We start from the raw sequence: 19,026 nt of genomic DNA on the forward strand, positions 1-19,026 counted from the left end.
CATTTGCTAAGGACCCTACAAAAGGTATTGATCGCGCCTGGCGGGGATGCCAGGACAAATTACTTGATGTGACAAACCCCTTGCCAAGATCCTCGAAATGACCCTAGCGGCGAAGGAATCAGCTAGTCCCGTGGATCCAGACATTTTAGCGGGCTGGACACAGAGAGCGATATGCCTCTTGGGGAATGCAAATTACGCCCTTTCTATTGAGAGACGCAAGCCACTACTGATGAGGATGGACTCTAACCTTACAGAGTTAGCCTTGGCAGAGCCAAGTCCCCTTGAAGAGGGCAATCTCTTTGAGGAGAGATTTGTTAAGTATGTCTCAAAGTACCTGGATACATTTACGTCTTTGGACAAGACCCAATAAGGAATTAAGAGTGTGTTTCAAGCAGGCCTTTTTGACAGGGCTGGGCGAGGCAGAGGACGCTCGCCAGGCCATCAATATTACCAAGGTCCTCCCAGAGGAGTCTATGGAAGAGGCAGAGGTGGCTGGGACTCTACCAGAGGCGGCACCTTTTACTCCATGAAACAGAGGTTTAACAAGCACCAATTCAATAGAGGCAGACACATGGCAGTATTCCAAGCCCAAAATTCTACAGGTTAGAGTTACCGAGATATCTCAGTTACCTTTGGGGGGGTCGTACCCAGTTTTTCATACACAATTGGAGAGTTTTGTCTTAAAGTGCAAGGATTATACAGACCATTCAGGGGTTTCACCTAGAATTCTATCAGACTCCACACCGAGACTCATACCCGAGACAGCTCAATTTTTCCCTACAAGAATGTGCTTTCATAGATGCAGAGATAGCGGAATTGCTTCAAAAGCGCGCAATTTGCCTACTGCGACAACCGGGCTCGCGGCTTTTGCAGCAACGTCTTCTTGGTGCAGAAGAAAGGTGGTGGTCACAGGTTAGTGTTAAACCTGAGAGAATTCAACCACTTCAAGGTTTACAAGCATTTCAAGATGGAGGGTATCCATCTCTTAGCAGATCTCCTAAAAAAGGGAGATTGGATGGTCTGGCTGGACCTAAAGGACGCTTTCCTGATGATTCCTATTTTTCTCCCACATCGCCGTTTCCTGCAATTTCAATGGAGGAACCGGTGGTTGGAATATTTGGCCCTTCCTTTCAGGCTTTCCTCGGCTCCATGGTGTTTCACCAAAGTAATGAAGCCGGTGATAGCCTATCTACGAGAACAGGGCATTCAAATGATAGTGTATCTAGACATTATACTTATCATGGCTCAGACACAATCCCCAGCCGAAATTAATTTACAGATGACAGAGTCCCTTCTGCAGAGCTTGGGATTTGTAATCAACGAACCCAAGTCGGCCTAATGTCCTTCTAAGACGATAGACTTCCTGGGATTTGTCATAGACTCACAGTCAGTGCAGCTGAGTCTTCCCTGGTCAAAACTATGGGATCTCAAGAAGGAGCTCACTTCGGTATTAGCAAAACAAACAGTTTCCCTCAGGACGATTGCCAGAATAGTGGGGTTACTGGCATCGTCAATACAAGCTATCTTACCGGGCCCTTTACACTATCGGGCCCTTCAGAGACTAAAAATCCAACACCTCCAAAGGGGTCTGTCTTATACGGATCTGGTCCCTCTGAGGCAGGAAGTAAGGGCAGAAAGGTATTGGTGGTTGGGCCACGTAGAAGCGAGGAACGGCAAAGCCATCTTTGGCTCCCAACCAGAAATCATTATAGAGTCAGACGCCAGTTGTTGGGGCTTGGGAGCATGCTGCGGAGGTATCTCCACAGGAGGAAGATGGTCATTTCAGGAACTATTCCTCCACATCAACTGTCTGGAGTTGCTGGCAGGGTCTTTTGCGATTCGGACGCTCTCCCCCAAACAGGTCTCTTGTTGTATCCTACCCTGCCGGTTACGATGCAGGTAAATCCTTGCCTATTAGCTACTCCAGCAGGACTTTACATAACTTTAACACTACCATTTTAAAAGCCAACTGTTTATGTATCTCAGTTGACACTAGGTCTACACAGTCAACTGACCTGCCCTGGTTGTTTAACTAAACTGCCGGATTTTGTATTCCAGAAGACTAAAGGGAGAAATATAGGTAAAAATAACAAACAACACTCGGAAGACAAAATCGGGAAGTACGCCCTGTTAGATGCAAGATCCTTAGTTAAACATAGTTTGGAATGTGCAACCCTCATTGAGGAAGAAGATATAAGAATCTCATTTATAACCGAATCTTGGACGGACGATGCTTCAGGTCCGGATTTGGTGAAAGCTACACCACCAGACTATCTTTCCTTTACTTTAAATAGACCTCATAAGAAGGGGGTGGTTTGGCAGTAATCAATCATAAATCAATAACCGCATCGTTCAAGCCCTCATCGAATGACGAATGTGAAGCTTTGGATTTTAGCTTTTATTTTTCATTTCACCATACATTTAAAGGCACCCTCATTTACAGACCACCTGGCCCCAAGAACCTGTTCATTACAAAAGCTGCTTCTATGTTTGAAAATGGGTTAAGTGCCAGTTCTTACACAATTTTAGGAGATTTTAATTTCCATTTAGAAGCACAAGCTGATTCAGATACCTCAAATCTGATAGATCTGATGAGCAGCCTTGATTTAAAGCAACTGGTCAATGGTGCTACCCATAAAGCAGGACCCACTTTGGATGGCATATTTTCCAATAACGTGCAGCTATCTGTCTTAGGTCTTCTTCCAGTGGTCTGGTCAGACCACAAGGTAGTGCTGTTTAAAATGGCCATGCCTGATCGACGTACGATAAAACCAGTAATTAAACAGCTAGCCAGTAGAGCATGGAACAGGGTAAACGCAGACGAATTACAGGAGGTGCTAACGTCCACATCTTTCAGTCCTCCTACACACCTGGATGAGGCTGCGCTTCAATATACTAACTGGTTGGAAGCAGCCGGAAATAAACTTGCCCCAAAAAAACTCCTTCGATCTAGCAGAGTACGACCCTCTGCTCCGTGGTATACCCAAGAACTCAGAGACCAGAAAATGGTCTGTAAGCACCTCGAGAGATCTTGGAGGAGGGAATATAAGGATAAAGAAAAAAATGAATATAAAATAGGATTAGCCCAGTATAAAAAGATGCTGCAAGAAACGAAGCAAGAGTTCTTTGTGAAGAAAATCAACTCAGCCAAAAACCTCTACCGAAGAACTTATTAAGAAAAGTGACTTCTTTGGCGTATCCAGCCCCTCCGCCTATTCAGGCCAATCATGAATTGTGCGATAAAATTGCGAATTCTTTCTGTGACAAAGTAGATGCCATCTTTTCTTCCTTTGTTGGATCTGGGAGCATGACCTCCGCCAAATATCTACTGGACTCTGAGACAGGAATAAGCTCCGGGTCACAGTTAGTCAAGTTCGCTGCAAGTACCACCCTAGATATTTCTAATGTACTTTTGAAAGTGAAAACGGGCTCGCCCTCTGATCCATGCCATGTCTCGTTTTTAAAATTAGCAGCTGAGCCGGTCGTTTATACCCTGACCTCCATTATAAATGCCATGTTTACAGAAGGATATTTTCCCAAACTGTGGAAAGAGGCATCGATACTACCCTTGCTCAAAAAGTCGAGTCTAGATCCTAAGGATGTGAATAATTTTAGACCTATATCCAGGCTCCCACTTCCTGCAAAAATCGCAGAGAAAATCATGAATGAACAACTTAGTTCCTTCATGGAAAAAAGCTCAGGTACTAGACCCTACTCAATATGGCTTTCGCAGTGGCCATAGTACGGAAACTGCGTTACTTAAATCTACCGAGGATATCAGGGCTATTCTTGATTAGGGAGGAAAAGCAGCTATGATTATGCTGGACTTCTCTGCAGCCTTTGATACAGTCCATCATGCTTTGCTGACGGACCGGCTGCGAGATATTAAAGTATAGGGCTCGGCATGGAAACTACTTAAATCATTTAAGTCACACAGACGACAGTCACCCTAGGCAAATTCTCAACCAAACCGTACTCTCTGCCTTGTGGAGTCCCACAGGGGTCGTCCTTAAGCCCAACACTTTTTAACATCTATGTGTTGCTATTGGCCCCCCCTGATTGAATCATTTGGTTTTAATTTGACCTCATATGCAGATGACACCCAAATTGTGGTGTCGTAACAGCCAGGAGAGTTTCAGGGAACGGTGTCCAGAGTTCATGACTGCATGATAGCGGTGGGCAACAGGATGGCCCAAAATCTCAAACTGAACTCCAGTAAGACGGAGGTAGTTTTGTTCAGTAATGAGGCGAATTTTTGGACCCCAGTGTGGTGGCCTGACACACTAGTTCCTCTTCCCACTCCTGTTAAAAAGGCAAATAATTAGGGAGACTGGATAGACAATAAACTTAGCCGCAAGGACCAGGTAAATGCAGTGGTCTCATCCACCTCCTACATTCTAAAAGTTTGTTAGAAAATCATGCCAGTCTTGTCTAAAGATAGCCATCAGTTAGTTATCACTGCTTTAGTGATGTCCAGACTGGATTATTGTAACAGTTTATATGTCAATATCCAGGAAGGACTGATTAACAAATTACAACTTTTGCAGAATGCAGCGGCCAGATTGCTGATTGGCACCCCAAAACATGCCTCCATCTAAGCTGAGATTAGAAGGCTTCACTGGTTGCCGGTGCGAAAACAGGTGCAGTTTAAGCCTCTGTGCACAGTACACAAAGCCCTTTATAGAACCGGGCCCAACCATCTCAAAATGCAATTCCAATGGCATGTACCAACTAGATGTTTACGCTCTTCAGAAGCTAAACTGGTGTCTGTGCCGTTTGCTAAAAAAAGCCAATTGGGGTGGAAGAAGTTTTGTGGTTGGTGCAGCCAAGGCGTGGAATGGCCTCCTGCTGCATCTTAGAGCCTTGCCAAGACTGCTCGCCTTTAGAAAGGCTTTGAAGACTTGGCTCTTTAACGTCTAGTCTTAAGGCTTTGGTTTTCACCCCTTTTGCTCAGGACCCTTGTAGGACTTCATGTAGTGCCAGGACACCTTCGGGTAGCAGTTCACGCTTTAGAAATCTCAATAACATTAACATTAACTCAGGATGGACAATATATTAGCAGTGAGGTATATCAACAAGTTGGGAGGTATGAGGTCGTCCCTGCTAGTGGAGATAGCAATGGATTTCTGGCACTATTGCCCGAGTTATCAGATATCGGTGTTAACGGAGTACATTGCAGGACAGTTGAATACTGTAGCAAATTGGAATTCCAGGTATCTAAAGGATTACAGCGAATGGCAACTCCACCCTCCACTGTTTCAATGGTTGCAGGCAGTGTGGGGTCCTTGCAGAATAGACCTTTTTGTATCCAGACTGAACCGGCAATTGCAGACGTTCTGCAGCTGGAGGCCGGACCCGCTAGCGAAAGCGACGGTCGCATTCTTGCAGAATTGGTCAATGGGCCTGAATTATGCTTTTCCTCCATTCATTCTCATTCCCAGAGTGACAACCCAGATAGCTCGACAACAGGACAGAAGTGACTTTGGTGACCCCCCCCTGTGGAAGTCGCAGCCCTGGTGCCCGATATTATTGGAGAGGAGTTGTGACTTCCCCAGGATGCTCCCTGGGTCGCGGACAATGCTCCAGGACCCTCACGGACAACTGCATCTGATGGTAACATCGGGGCAGTTGTCGCTGATGGCATGAAGGCTTTACCGCAGCAATGGGAAATGCCAGGCATTTCTGACAAAGCTTCTGAGTTCATCAAGCAAGCCTGGGCCCCTTCAACAAGGAAGAGATATTCATCAGCTTGGAAGTGCTGGGTACGTTGGTTCCTGGAACGGCACACGGATCCCGTGGGGGCACAATTATCCCATGTTGTAAACTTACTGGCAGACCAGGCTTCAGAAGGTTTGGCGTACCGGTCAGTAAATAATTTCAGATCAGCAATCTCTGCAGGGCATAGCCAGGTGGACGGAAAACCAATAGGTATGCACCCAGTGGTGTGTAAATTACTTAAAGGAATCATAGTGGCTAATCCACCTAAACCGAAATATTCATGTTTGTGGGATGTATCACTGGTCATATCCCTCTTTGACAAATGGCCAAATAATGATTTGCTATCCAGGAAACAATTATCAGCTAAACTAGCTATGCTTTTGTGTCTATCTGCTTGCAGACGTTCTTCCGATGTGATGGCTCTGGACCTTACAGGTAGAGTATTCACTCTAGAAGCTGTTTCCTTTTACATTACCGTCAGGACGAAAACATTGTCACGTAGTATAGAATATAATGCTTTTCCCAGTAATGTTAAATTGTGTGTGGTGCAATGCCTAAAAGCCTATGAAGAATGTACACGGTTGGTGCGACCAGAGGGTTTGACACAATTATGATTGCTTTACAAAAACCATTCAAAGCAGTATCAGCAGCTACAATAGCCAGATGGTTAAAGTCAGTCATGAAAGAAGCTGGTATTGATACCCAGTTATTTGAGGCACATTTTGTACGTGGTACCATGGCATCCAAAACCTTTATGCTGGGTTCAACTATTCAAGACATTATGAAATCTGCTGATTGGTCATCAGAGTCTACGTTTAAACAATTTTATTATAAACCGGTGGGTGATATAACTACTGTGGTATTTGATAGGCGTTAAACGAGCAATAATCCCAAGCCTTCGGTTCTGTAATAGAATAAAAAAAATTCTAGCATTTGCACCAACAGTTTTCAATTTTATTAAGGACACGGAGGCGAGGATTATCCAACCCGGCTGTATTTCAATATTCTTGCAATAAAGTACCCAGCCGTATGTAATATGGATTCTGTTCAACAGATTACAGGTTTTCTGTTTCATTTATTCCAGGTTCTGAAAAGAAAGCAGACTAAGCGTTCTTCTGGTTGAAGAGGTTGGACGGCGTCCCAGTTCTTGGTTAAAGTTCTTCCACGTTGGAAGATTACACTCGTGGATTTTCGATTTAATGTTCGCACTTGGACTAAACACTCAAGCAAAGAAAGAGGCTCATGGGAAGGAGATGATGGCTCTTATAGGGTCTGATGGGACATGATTGGTGCAAGAGCATCATGGGAGATGTAGTTTATATTATGTTGAAACGTTTTTCAGTGGCTGCTGTGATTTTAAAAGTAAAGAAAGAGAAGCAATAATCCTCGCCTCCGTGTCCTTAATAGAATTGAAAAATCTTGGTGCGAATGCTAGCAAATTTTTTATCCCAGCTTCTTTTGTCTCAGATAAAGAAAATAAGGAAGGAAGTGAGATATATTTTAGGGAAAGAGGTTGTGACTCTCCGAGTTAGCAAGAACCATTGGTCTCATGTCTTCTTCAATTCAGGCTATTTTACCAGGCCCCTTGCATCACAGGGCCCTGCAAGATTAAAGACAGTTTGTTTACCCAGGGGCCTTTGGTATGCAGATTCAATATGTTTATCTCCTGAGGCTCATTTAGACCAGGAATGGTGTTTGAACAGCCTAGAGTGTTGGAACAGCAAAGCAATTTTGGGGAATGTGATAAGAGTTTATCTTGAAGACAGATGCCAGTTCTCTGGGCTGGGGAGCCTGCCTGAACAACCTAGAGATGGGGAGCCGCTGGTCAGGCCTAGAGAGTTCATTGCACATGAATCGCTTGTAGTTGATGGCAGGACTGAATGGTCTAGAGCTACAAAGTGCATTTGGCAAACAGGGTGGTCCTGATTTGCATGGACAATGTTTCAGCAGTTTCATATATCAATCGGCTAAGAGGTTCAAAGTCAAAAAGCTAGCAGAAGTACCAAGGGAAATAAGGTATTTCTGTTGGGAACGCAAATGTATTCTGTTAGCAGGGCACATTCCAGGTGAGCAGAATCTGAGGGAAGATTGGAATTCTCGCCACCTCAGGGATTTCAGCAATTGGCAGTTGAACCCGGAGATTTTCAATAAAGTTCAGGAAGTTTGGGGCCCGATAGGTGCCAAGGTTTTCCAGCTGGAGACCGGACTCAGACTGGACCATTGCAGTAGATGCCTTTGTTCAAGATCGGGTCTCATGAGGAGATTATGCTTTTCCACCGTTTGCCATGATCCAGAGGGTACTCTGGAAGGTCTGTAAAGATTGGTGCAAGCTAGTGGTGGGCACCCCCTTTTGGAACTCTCAAGTTTGGTTTCCAGGAGGGATGAAACTAGCAGTGCATGAACCCAGTCTTTTACCAGTACATCAGGGTTTGCTCAAAAGCCCAGATAGGGAAGAACATCCTTTGATGATAGAATGAAAGCGGGACCTTCTTGTTTGGAGAATATCAGGTATTCTACAAGATTCTCAGGCCTTTCAGGAAAGGCAATTGATTTACTAGACGAGTCGTGGGCACCAGGGACTAGGAAAAGATAAAAGGGGGTTTGGTTTAGATGATGCATGGAAAGGGGTCTGGATTCCGTGGAGACTTCTGTGATGGATTTGGCCAATTATCTAGCAGAGCTGTATCAGTCAGGTTTATCTTACAGGACTATTAAATGCCATAGATCGGGTGTTTCAGCTGGCCACGCCTTGATAGGTGACATCACGGTTGTAAACGATCCACTGATTTGTAGAATGATGAAGGGAATAAAAATTAAGAGACTCCATAGACCTATACTTCTCTATGGGATATTAATTTAGCATTCAAAATTTTTGATGGATGGCTACGTAATTGTTATCTTTCTTTAAGACAGATTTCCCAGAAATTGGCTACTCTTCTCTGTTTGGTATCATTCAAAAGGGTTTCTGATGTTAAAGTTTTGGAAATTTGCAATAGGGCTTACTCATCAGATGGCTATCATTTTGATATCTGGAAAAGGACAAAGAATATGTCCGATCATGTTTTTTACCCCCTCATTCAAGGGTTTTCCAAAACTTTGTGTGGTAAGTTGCATGAGGGTATACGAGCATAGAATGCTTTAATTTAGACATGATGGTGAGAAACATTGTTTAATATCTTATGTGAAGCAGCACAAAGCAGTGTCTACTTCCGCTATTGCCAGGTGGATTAGGGCAGTAATGAGTGAAGCAGGCATAGACTTGTCACTTTTTGGTGTTCATTCAGCAAGAGGCGCAATCACCAATAAATTTTTCTTGGCTGGTGGCACATTCTCTTAGATCTTTAAGGTGGCAGATTGGTTGAATGCCAACACCTATGCAAATTTCTATTTGAGCTACTCGCTACTGCCCTTCACCGCCAGGTTCTTGGAAAAAGCCATGAACCAACCGCTTACAGACTACCTAGAGGACAACAACCTGCTCGATCTCTCCCAATCAGGGTTCCGGCCCAACCACAGCACCCAGACCGCCCTGATCGCAGCCATAAACTACATCAGACGCATCCTCGACCTAGACGGAATAGCTCCGCTCCTCATCCTTGACCTCTCAGTGGCCTTCAACACCGTCTCCAACCACACCCTCATCACCAGACTCCACCACATTGACATTCAAGGAAACACACTCAGCTGGATCCCCTCCTTTCTCTCCGGCCAAACACAGAGGATCCACATACCACCCTTCTCCTCTGCACCCAAAGACATCATCTCCCTTGGCCCCACTCTCTTCAACTCCTACATGACACCATTCTCAGACATCGCCCGTATCCACGGACTCAACATCATCTCTTACGCCAACGACACACAACTTGTCTTCTCTCTCACAGAAGACGCAGACACTACCATGGCCAGTTTCTGAAACACCAGGTCTGACATCGTCACTTGGATGAAGGCCAACTGCCTAAAGTTCAAATTCGATAAAATAGGGGTCCTCATCTTCGGAAACAAGCCCTCCCCATGGGACAACACACGGTGGCCCACCACTCTTGGCCTCTCACCCACCCCCACCCCCACCAACCACAAACGCAACCTCAGAATTATTTTGGACAGCAAACTGACCAGGAAACAGCAGAACAATGCAGTCTCCTTTGCCTGCTTCGACACCCTCCACATGGTCCGCAAGATCTTCCGATGGATCCCTGTCTCAACCAGGAAGTCAGTCACTCAGGCCCTCGTCTGCACTCCACTTGACTACGGCAACGCGCTCTACGTTGGCATCACCAAACAGCTCTCAAACCGTCTCTAGACCATCCAGAACATGACAGCAAGACTCATCCTTAACCTTCCCAGAAGAACCAGCATCTCACCTCACCTCCGGGCTCTCCCCTGGCCCCGTCCAGGAAAGATGCCTCTCCAAGCTCCTCACACACGCCTACAAAGCCCTCCACAAAGTCGGACCTGCCTACCTCAACCATCACCTCACGTTCCACCAATCGTCCAGGAAGCTCTGCATCCTGGCCCTGGCTCGCATCCTTTGCAGCTGCTACGGAGATTGTTCCTTCTTCTGCATCGCCACAAAGTCCTGGCGTGACCTTAACCTATGCACCTCCACATCACTGGAAGACTTCAAGAATAAGCTCAGACCGAGGCTCAAAGAACCCCAGCGTCTGGAGACTCCTAGGGGTGACAAGTTGCACTTTACAAGAGCTATTGATTGAGACCAGTGAAACATGTAAGCATGTAGATGTAGACAGCTTTAAACATGCATAATGATAGCCTCCAGTCTTGTAATGAAATGACTATTCTCTAATTGGCATGCAAAGAGAACCTTGATTTAGTTAAAGACAACGGAGGCTGTTGTTAACACCCACCTCACCCTGTGTTCCTTTATGGGTAAAGTGAGGAGATGTAATAATATAGGTATATTTCTTTTTTTTGTTATTAAAAAAAATAGAAATGAAAGAAAGAAGGAAGAAGAAGAAATATAGACAGAGGGTTGTGTATACAGTGTACTAAAGAATAGTTACGTGTTGCGCACATTCTATTCTTAAAAATAGTTCAGTAATCTCTCTTTTTCCCATAAGAAATAATTCTTAATTGGATCAAACCACGGGGGAATGTTGGGATCCTTCCTTGAGATGAATGTTCCATGTTACTTCGAGTTTAAGTTCCTTCTTCGCATTGCATCCTAAAAGAGGAAGATATTTGTTGTCATGGCCATATATTCTGTACCATAATTCCAGAATCTAATATTTTACTTTATGATGAATGTTTTTTCTTTAAAGGACTGCATTTTGGGGAAGCATTAAAGGTTTATGGATAATGATAGCCTCCATTGTCTTTAATGAAATCAAGATTCTCTTTATATGTTAATTGGAATATCATCATGCTCTTTGTATTACAAGCCATGTGGGTAGTTCATATGTAAAAGATCAGGCCCTCCAGGAAGTTCATCGTTCAATGAGCACATAATTGGCATGTTGGGCAGTTAAGCCCACTGCTACTTGGTGTCCACGACAGGCTCATGGGTCAGGGTTGGTAGAGAAGTCTGTCTAAGAGAGAAAGCAATCTTCTTGTGGAGTTCTTTTGTAAAATGCTCTCTCAGGGGGTTGCTTCCTACCCTCCCCACACAAGATTCTTGCCACACTTGTCCCATGCTGGTTATTGAACCAGAGAGGGTGCCCCACTGCTCTGGACCACTTGTCACTGCTGCCTGGTAGGGCCCTCAGTGGACCGTGGACCCACAATGACTGAGCGATCAATCAGGCACTGCTCAAAGTTTACCATTTCTGGGGGTGGGAGGGGGGAGATTCTTCAACAGAGTTATCTTCTTACAATCTTCAATTTAGTGAAGGATGGACCTATGAATGGAAAGATGGATGAACTACCCTTAGTATGCAAATTGATCTCAGAAAGTACTCATTAGGCAGGCAATCCTAGAATAGTCTGAATTTATATTGATTTAAGCAACCCACATATCCAGCATAGTCTAGCTTTCATTTTACCATCAACTGCTGGCTTTTTAAAGTCTCTCTTAACTTTTTAGATTCTCAACAGACAACGAGTAATAGAAATACTGAATGGTTTTATGACAGCTCTTTAACCATCACCATTTCTAAGTGGAAAATAACTTATCCTAATCCATTTTCATGGTGAAGTCAAACACCTTATACTTCTGTGTGTATTCGTATTAACATTGTGCGAATACACATTGAGAGCCTTGGAACCTGAACCTAGCTGGATCACACGTGGAGTCCGACAAAATTAAGTAGGAGGAAATGAGAGGGGGTTCTTGAAAGTTTTACAGAACCGTTAAACACTTTTGTGGAGGAAATATGGCGATTCTGCAGACTTGTGGTACTCTAAGAAGAGTAAGCCAAATAATACAACCCATTGAACCTTTTAATTCTACACACCTGTCTGCATCTCTCCCAGAACAGGAGGTTGAATATTTGGAGGAAACCAGCTTCTTACATAACAAATAATAATCACAGAGCAGAAATAGGAACATGAAACTATGCAAGATAAACGAATCAGGACAACAGAGAAAATGGACAGTCTTAATTTATTTCCATTTACAACATCCCCCTTATTTTTTCTACAGATGAGAACATCTCATGCTTAAGTTTCAAGGTGGGAATCAATGAGAGGGCTAATGTACATGCAGGTCATTCACAATGATTTATCTATACAGAGAACACTGGAGAACTGCGAATTGTTGGCAGCCTTAACTCTCCTCTCGGGTTCAATTAACTCCACGCAATTGTATCAAAGGTATCCCCACAGTCATGGGCAAAGAAAGGATTGGAGAGCTGTGGAATCTTAGAAGGAGTTGTAATGGGAAGTCATTTTTATTGGTGGTGAGAAAACGTCACACTGCAGCAATGACACAGAATTAAAGTTGGCTTCTTGCATGCCTCTTCCAGTGAGGAATCCAGATGCATATTCAAGAGTTCTAGCTTATTACCTGGCCCACGAACAACAGCTTTTCAAGGCTGAAGGGAGACAGGACTCATGAGGCACAAGCTAGAATGCTGACTCACCTGCCTAGATTGTATTTTGAATGGTCAAAAGAGAGTGTGTGTGTGTGTGTGTGTTGGGCTGTGTGCAAAAGTGGCCCAAGGGGCCTTTGTTTTTCAGTACCTAGGAAATGTAGCTTATATATTCAACTAAATAGGAATTAGGTTTTATTGGGAACCAAAACAACCTGGTTTTTCACTACAGCTACCTTGGTGAAAAATGCAGACGACTGCATGCATGAAAGGCATAGTCTACTCAGCCTATGTGGGTAGCATATGCAGGCCCAGTTTAACTATATCAGCAACTGTATTTGTAGTTAAGGTTTTGTTTCCGATACATAATTCTTGGGCTTTTTGACCATCTCATGAAACTAGTATAAGAGGGAAAACATGACAAAAAGGTAGGCTATTTCTTCATACACTCTAAACTAGATTCTATTTCCATCTCATGCATAATAATCGTAATCCTATTAGCTGTCACGTTTTCATCCTACTAAAGAGCTTTCTATTTTCCAGGAAACAGATGTGATGGGCGGTCACATGACATATCCCCCACAGCAGGAAGTGCTTTATGACGTTGCAAGTGACAGTGATCTGTGAATTTGCTGCACTGCTCTCCCATGTGACTCTTCAGGCGAGACTATATCAATGAAATGAAGCAGCTGGAATAAGTGAACGGGCAAAGCTGAAGATCATCTGCTTGCACTTTCATTTCAGGTGTAGCGTGTCGGTCACATTTCAGAGTTCTCACTTAGATACGTTTTTGGAGGGGAGGGTGGTCTCAGAACACAAAGCAAGTGCCAGCATCTGTCCTGGTGCAGATGTGTAATAATAATTGTTTAGGCAGTGGAGATGGAACATCTCAGCACTGATGTTAGACCGTACTGCACCAAAACAGAAAGCAAGCTCACTGTGGAATGGTTACGATCACAAACACAATTTTGAGGGTGTGGCCCTTCAAGTGCCAAAATAAAATAGCTCCAAAAACAAAGATTCTGATCAGTGATTCAACAAGTAAAAATATGGGATGTGCACTTTAGGTCTTTACACATATGTAGGTTTAAGATTACTGCCTGCAAACTTCTTAGCTGAATGAACGACATTTAAGGGTAAGGTTCTTCTCAATGATGGGCTGCCACATGTTACAAGAGATGCATGGTTCATGTAGTCCCAACAAGGAACTCCGTGACAAAAGGTCTTCTGGGAATTAGACTTGATCCTGTACATGGTCCCTGCTCACTTGCAGAGGAGCACCTCTGCTGCTTTCTGCGAAGCACATGCACATATTGACAAGAATTGTGCGTACAAAAGTACTTCTTTTCATGTTTATATATATTTACACATGGAAATACGGAAATAAACCAAAGGCCAACTCATGCAGTATGTACTAATGTTCATGGCAATCTAACCCCTCAAAACATATCCCTACACAATACTAAAAGCAGATCTATACCCGTTTATCAATCTAGAGTCGGCATGCAAGTGCAAATATTGTAGGGTGTTCTGGAGTTCACCCATCTTATTGCGTAGGTGCAGTAACGTTTCCTTATTTCAATACTGCAACGGCAGACAAATAATTTCTAAACATTGTAGGACCCTCCAGCTCGATGGTGATCATGTTCTTTAGAGGGTCGCTCAGTCTCTGGGAAAAGTATTGCCAGCCAGTTGAACGTGAGAGTGGGGCAAGCATGAAACAAAAGCTCTGGCTTGAATGGACCATGCATGGTTTCTTGTTTGTGGAGGTTTCATGGTATCTTTGCTGAGCCATCATCTTATGCAAGCTGTCTTCCATGGAATTCCTGTGCGCACAGAACTAGATGGCTAGACATTTCTGATAACACAAATGCCCTAGAATGATGCAACTCTCAAGTAACAAAAGGAGCACTTTAATGGACACCCATTTCTCAGTAACCTTGTGTATGACAGTCACCTGTTCTCAAAAAATGCTTTGGCTAAGTTATAAAATGGTTTTCCTTTTATGCTGCCCCTCCTATTTTAAATAGTAACCATAAAGCTGTTTTTTGCATAATTACCCAAACCAACGCTGTTATCTTTATGATCGTCAGATGTGTCATTGATACACAAAAATCAATTACAGTACAGCTAAACTTAATATTTTTACTGCACAGTTCAGTCTAAAATCCTGCAACTAACAAATACATTTCCAGTTCTTTTTTTTTTAAAAAACAAATCCGACTTCACAATGTGTGTGGTATAGAATGGTTAAAAACGGCCAATAAAAACAGAATTGAAAAGCATAATGATAAAAAAAACTCTGACTTAAAATACAGATAAGAGTTGAGGAAAGGGGGTGACGGAGGCTGGTTTAGAAAGGACAGCTTCGGTAAGTATAGAGGTCACAATCATACATGGGATAACGGACACGATTTCAGATCCTTTCTGGCTCTGCAGTCTACTTAAGACAAAAATGCGGCAACAGCTGCTAATAACAAGCCAACCACAGATCAAAACTTGATTTTTTAAAGAAATGACAATTGTGAACGCTTATGCTAATAAAAATATAGCGTAAAACTCAAATTACTTAAATCATCTAACTTAGGGATTTAGAAAACAAGATAAAGGGGAACATACAATAAATCATTTGTAAACAGTCATATTGTCTATCCCTTTGAAAGGACCATCTCCAAGGGTCAGCCGCCTCTGTTTTACCTGCATTAGAAGGTGCTGCAGAGATTGTCACACACTAGAAACTGGAGGTTCCAATTTCCCGCTGGAGGCTTACTGGTGAAGTGGTTCAATCATAATGCTGCATGACGCTTAATTAGCTAGGACAATACATTTTCAATGTAGACAATACATCGGAAAAAAGACAACTGCAGTTTTGTCTCAAAATAACAAAAACTAAAACAAACAAAAAAACAAACACATTAATATCACCAATAATAATCCAAGAAGTGGATATTGTCTTCAGTTTCTTGCGGCAGACTTCTTGGCAATTTCCAATTGACAGGTGTATGGTGGACAGGTGGAGTCGATGGCATCCATTTGGCTATGGTAAAAGCAGATGCTGGGGCACAAGGAAGAAACATTTGCACCCAGCTAGATTTGAGTATGCTGGAGCCTCCCATTAATGGAACTAACTGTTTAGTCAATTTAAAATTCCATGGATGTGGGGATGAAGTAGTCTGGCTGCTTCCTTGAGGTGGAATTCTCATAAGCCAAGCTCACATACACCTACAAACTTTCCAAAGTTACTGGCAGCAATACAATACGCTAGACGGAGGAGGAGAACTGGTCTTGCTCGCTCGGTTTCTTCACCCAGGCACCCAGGCCTGCTTTCTGGAATGCTTTGAACACACACTCTTTGGCTGTCTGATATTCTTTCGCTGACTGCTTAGAATCATAGTACAGATTGGGTTTGCTGTGCCGGGATCTAAGGTTTGCAGGAAGCTGCGCAAAGTAAAAAAAGAACAAGTCTTAATTATCATCAGTTAAATTTCAAAATAAAAAACAATTTCAACAGGAAAATGAACACCAATTATCTCCCTAACAAACTAATGTTCCATCTGCAAATCCCGTATTGCAGCTAAGTAAAGAGAGCACTGACAAAGCCAATGGGCCTGGTGGTGGCTGCACAATATAGGTTTGTCAGTGTTCGTTTCTTTTGCTATAGTTTACTACAACTTTACTGCTTCAAGCTGGTCATCACATTTGGTAGGAATGCATTGACTATCTTGGCTTGATAAAGAATGATCAAGTGCAGCAAAAGCATTCCAAGGTGGCCGTCCACGTGTGGCCTCATATGCAGCCACATTAAAAACATTGAAAGATGAACGCATGTGCATGCATGGAATCTTGGAATGCATTATGTCTGTTAAATTCTGGCGGGACCTCTCATCTTTTTGAAGTTGATAAAAATGTATAATAAAAGTTGGATAACAAAAATATCGGCTATTTAGCACCAAGATTCCCCAAGTGATACATATATTTTACAAACATGTTACATTAAAACACTCACACAATGTGCAGTGTGGTTTAGCCACTGTTTTTATATAGTTTTGCAAATACCCTAAAGAAACCCGGTAGGTCCACCTTTAAAGCATGCAAATAGCATTTGTGCATGTCTAGGTTTACATGCTTTCTCACACTAAAATCATACCTACTGGCTTTGCTAGTGCTATTTTATAAACCAGAAAATGACACAGGTATAATATTTATAAACCAAAAAAACTGACGATGACAAAGCTACACTATGTCAGCGTTTTAACATGTTTTTATAAAGCGTAGGTTACATTTTATGCTTTCCAACCCAATAGCACTTATTTTATTAGTATCGGAAGGAGGAAAGGCTGAGGAGGACCTGCTGGTCTTCGAACCTTTCATCATGATGTCAAACAAAGATTCCTGGAATCGATACATTAGTCTCGTGAGCCACCAGACTCGGCTTCAAACAGTTGCACTGAGACGCCTTACATCGAGTAGTGGAAAAAAATGGCAGAGGTAACTTGATAAAGTCAAGCAACATAAAAAAAAGAACGTAAAAGCCAGAATGCAGTTTACTAAAAGGATTCACAGTGTGATCAAATTAAATGCGGAACAAGGAAACACAGTAGTTAATGAAAACAAACAGGCACAAATATTTTACAATACTTTTCCGCAAATTAAACAAGCATTTACAATGCAATGGTCTCGGCAATATTATAGGTAGAGCTATTGGTATTGCTCATTATTTTTTTTATCATTTTTGTATCCCTAAATAAATGGCATTGTCATTTCTATTGGCATTAGCTCTTTTTTGCATATGTGATACCTATTGCATTAGCAGAGAGAAAGTGAGGTAGTGAGAGAGAGTGAGGTAGATAGAGAGTGAGGTAGTGAGATAGAGAATGAGGTAGATAGAGAGTGAGGTAGTGAGATAGAGAGAGTGAGGTAGTGCGAGAGTGAGGTAGATAGAGAGTGAGGTAGTGAGATAGAGAGAGTGAGGTAGTGAGAGAGTGAGGTAGTGAAAGAGTGAGTAGCAGGGGGTACCCGATGGGCACATTAAGATTTGTAAAATTGTAGTAATGCACTGCCCAACATTTTTACTGACTTTACTTTCTTTTGCTTCTAAATCCCTCTTCATTTTGCTATATAATATTTCCAAGTACTTGTAGCTCGTTATGCCACAAACGTATTCCCTCAATGCCTACGTACTTCTGTATCTTTTAGCATAACAACACTTTGAGTCTTCTCTAGATTGATGACTAGGCTGTTAGTTGCAGCAAGCTGGGACCAAAAATCCTTTTCCCAAGCACCTGAGGGAGAAACTGCATTAGCCAGACAGACAAGCTTTCCCAAAGTTTACTAATATCAGGGCCATGGGTTATGATACTGTGAATACCAGCATGCTGGTCAGGGACTCGGGACAATGTAAACTAACGATAGGATTTGAGTTGATAAGGACTCCCTTTATATTCCTCCGGTGCAAAGTGATGTTTATTTATGTCGAGGTCGCAATAAACATGCATGTGTAGGCCATGTGCAGCGAGCTCCTGTTGGCTTAGTCTTGGAAAGAAAGCTTACTCTTTACTCCCCGGACATCAGCCCTGTGCAATCTGCTTTTGATACACTCTGTTTGAACTTGCAATAATTATGGTTTAGTGATGTACTATGGCCTCTAGGCCCCGGTGACACTGCACCTGCTGTACCATCTGAAGTTACACCCCTTCGCTTGCGAAGAGGTGTGGCGCAGCGACCAGGCGGCTGACTCCAGAGCACGGGGCTCACGGTTGGATCCCGGCGGCAGCTCAGCCAGCACCAAGTGACTCTGGGTAGTAGCTCGTTTAGTCTTCTCGACGGCCCCCAGTGCCTTGGGGAGATTAGTTCGCGCTTTAAAAATACAGGGTTTTAACTCGTGTTTTTTATTCTTCTTGGAACTGGGGGGGGGGGGGGGGGGGAGGGGTCAAAGCAGCGTCATGGTATGGCAGTCCATGTGCTCCCTGTCTCTGGAAATGACAGAAACACAGAGCAGAATTATTTCACGATTCGCTGAGTCGACCCCTGCTTCAAAACCAGGGCTCATGACACCACTCTGCGGACTGCATCAGCCGTAGCATATAGGACAAATGCCGCTCGTTTTAAGACTGCTGTGCATCGCTCCGTCGCACAACGTGCACACCAAGGGGCATAGTAGAGGGCGGAGTTAGGGAATTACAACACTGAGTTATGTCGTTCTGTAATAATAAGCATCGGGCGTATGTCTCATGGTCTCAAGTGGAGCTGTATGGGGACTACTGCGCTCACTTCAAGGTTTTTCCAATGTCGACTTTTTGCAGCCGAAGTTCTAACATCCTGG

General features: G+C 43.3%; 1 protein-coding gene across 17 annotated transcripts in view; it reads right to left on the minus strand.

Moving 5' to 3' along the window:
* Positions 1 to 12,260: 12,260 nt before the first annotated feature.
* ADARB1 (adenosine deaminase RNA specific B1) overlaps positions 12,261 to 19,026 on the minus strand; it is a 1,000,448-nt gene continuing 993,682 nt past the window's right edge. For all 17 annotated transcript variants that reach the window (XM_085648625.1, XM_085648621.1, XM_085648623.1 and 14 more), the window contains one exon: positions 12,261 to 16,142. In XM_085648625.1, coding sequence (XP_085504751.1) covers positions 15,966 to 16,142 — 177 coding nt within the window. In that variant the 3' untranslated portion in view covers positions 12,261 to 15,965. The remainder of the gene's footprint in view (positions 16,143 to 19,026) is intronic.

The sequence above is a fragment of the Triturus cristatus genome, chromosome 3_2 (genome assembly GCF_964204655.1).
Source record: "Triturus cristatus chromosome 3_2, aTriCri1.1, whole genome shotgun sequence".
Lineage (NCBI taxonomy): Eukaryota > Metazoa > Chordata > Amphibia > Caudata > Salamandridae > Triturus > Triturus cristatus.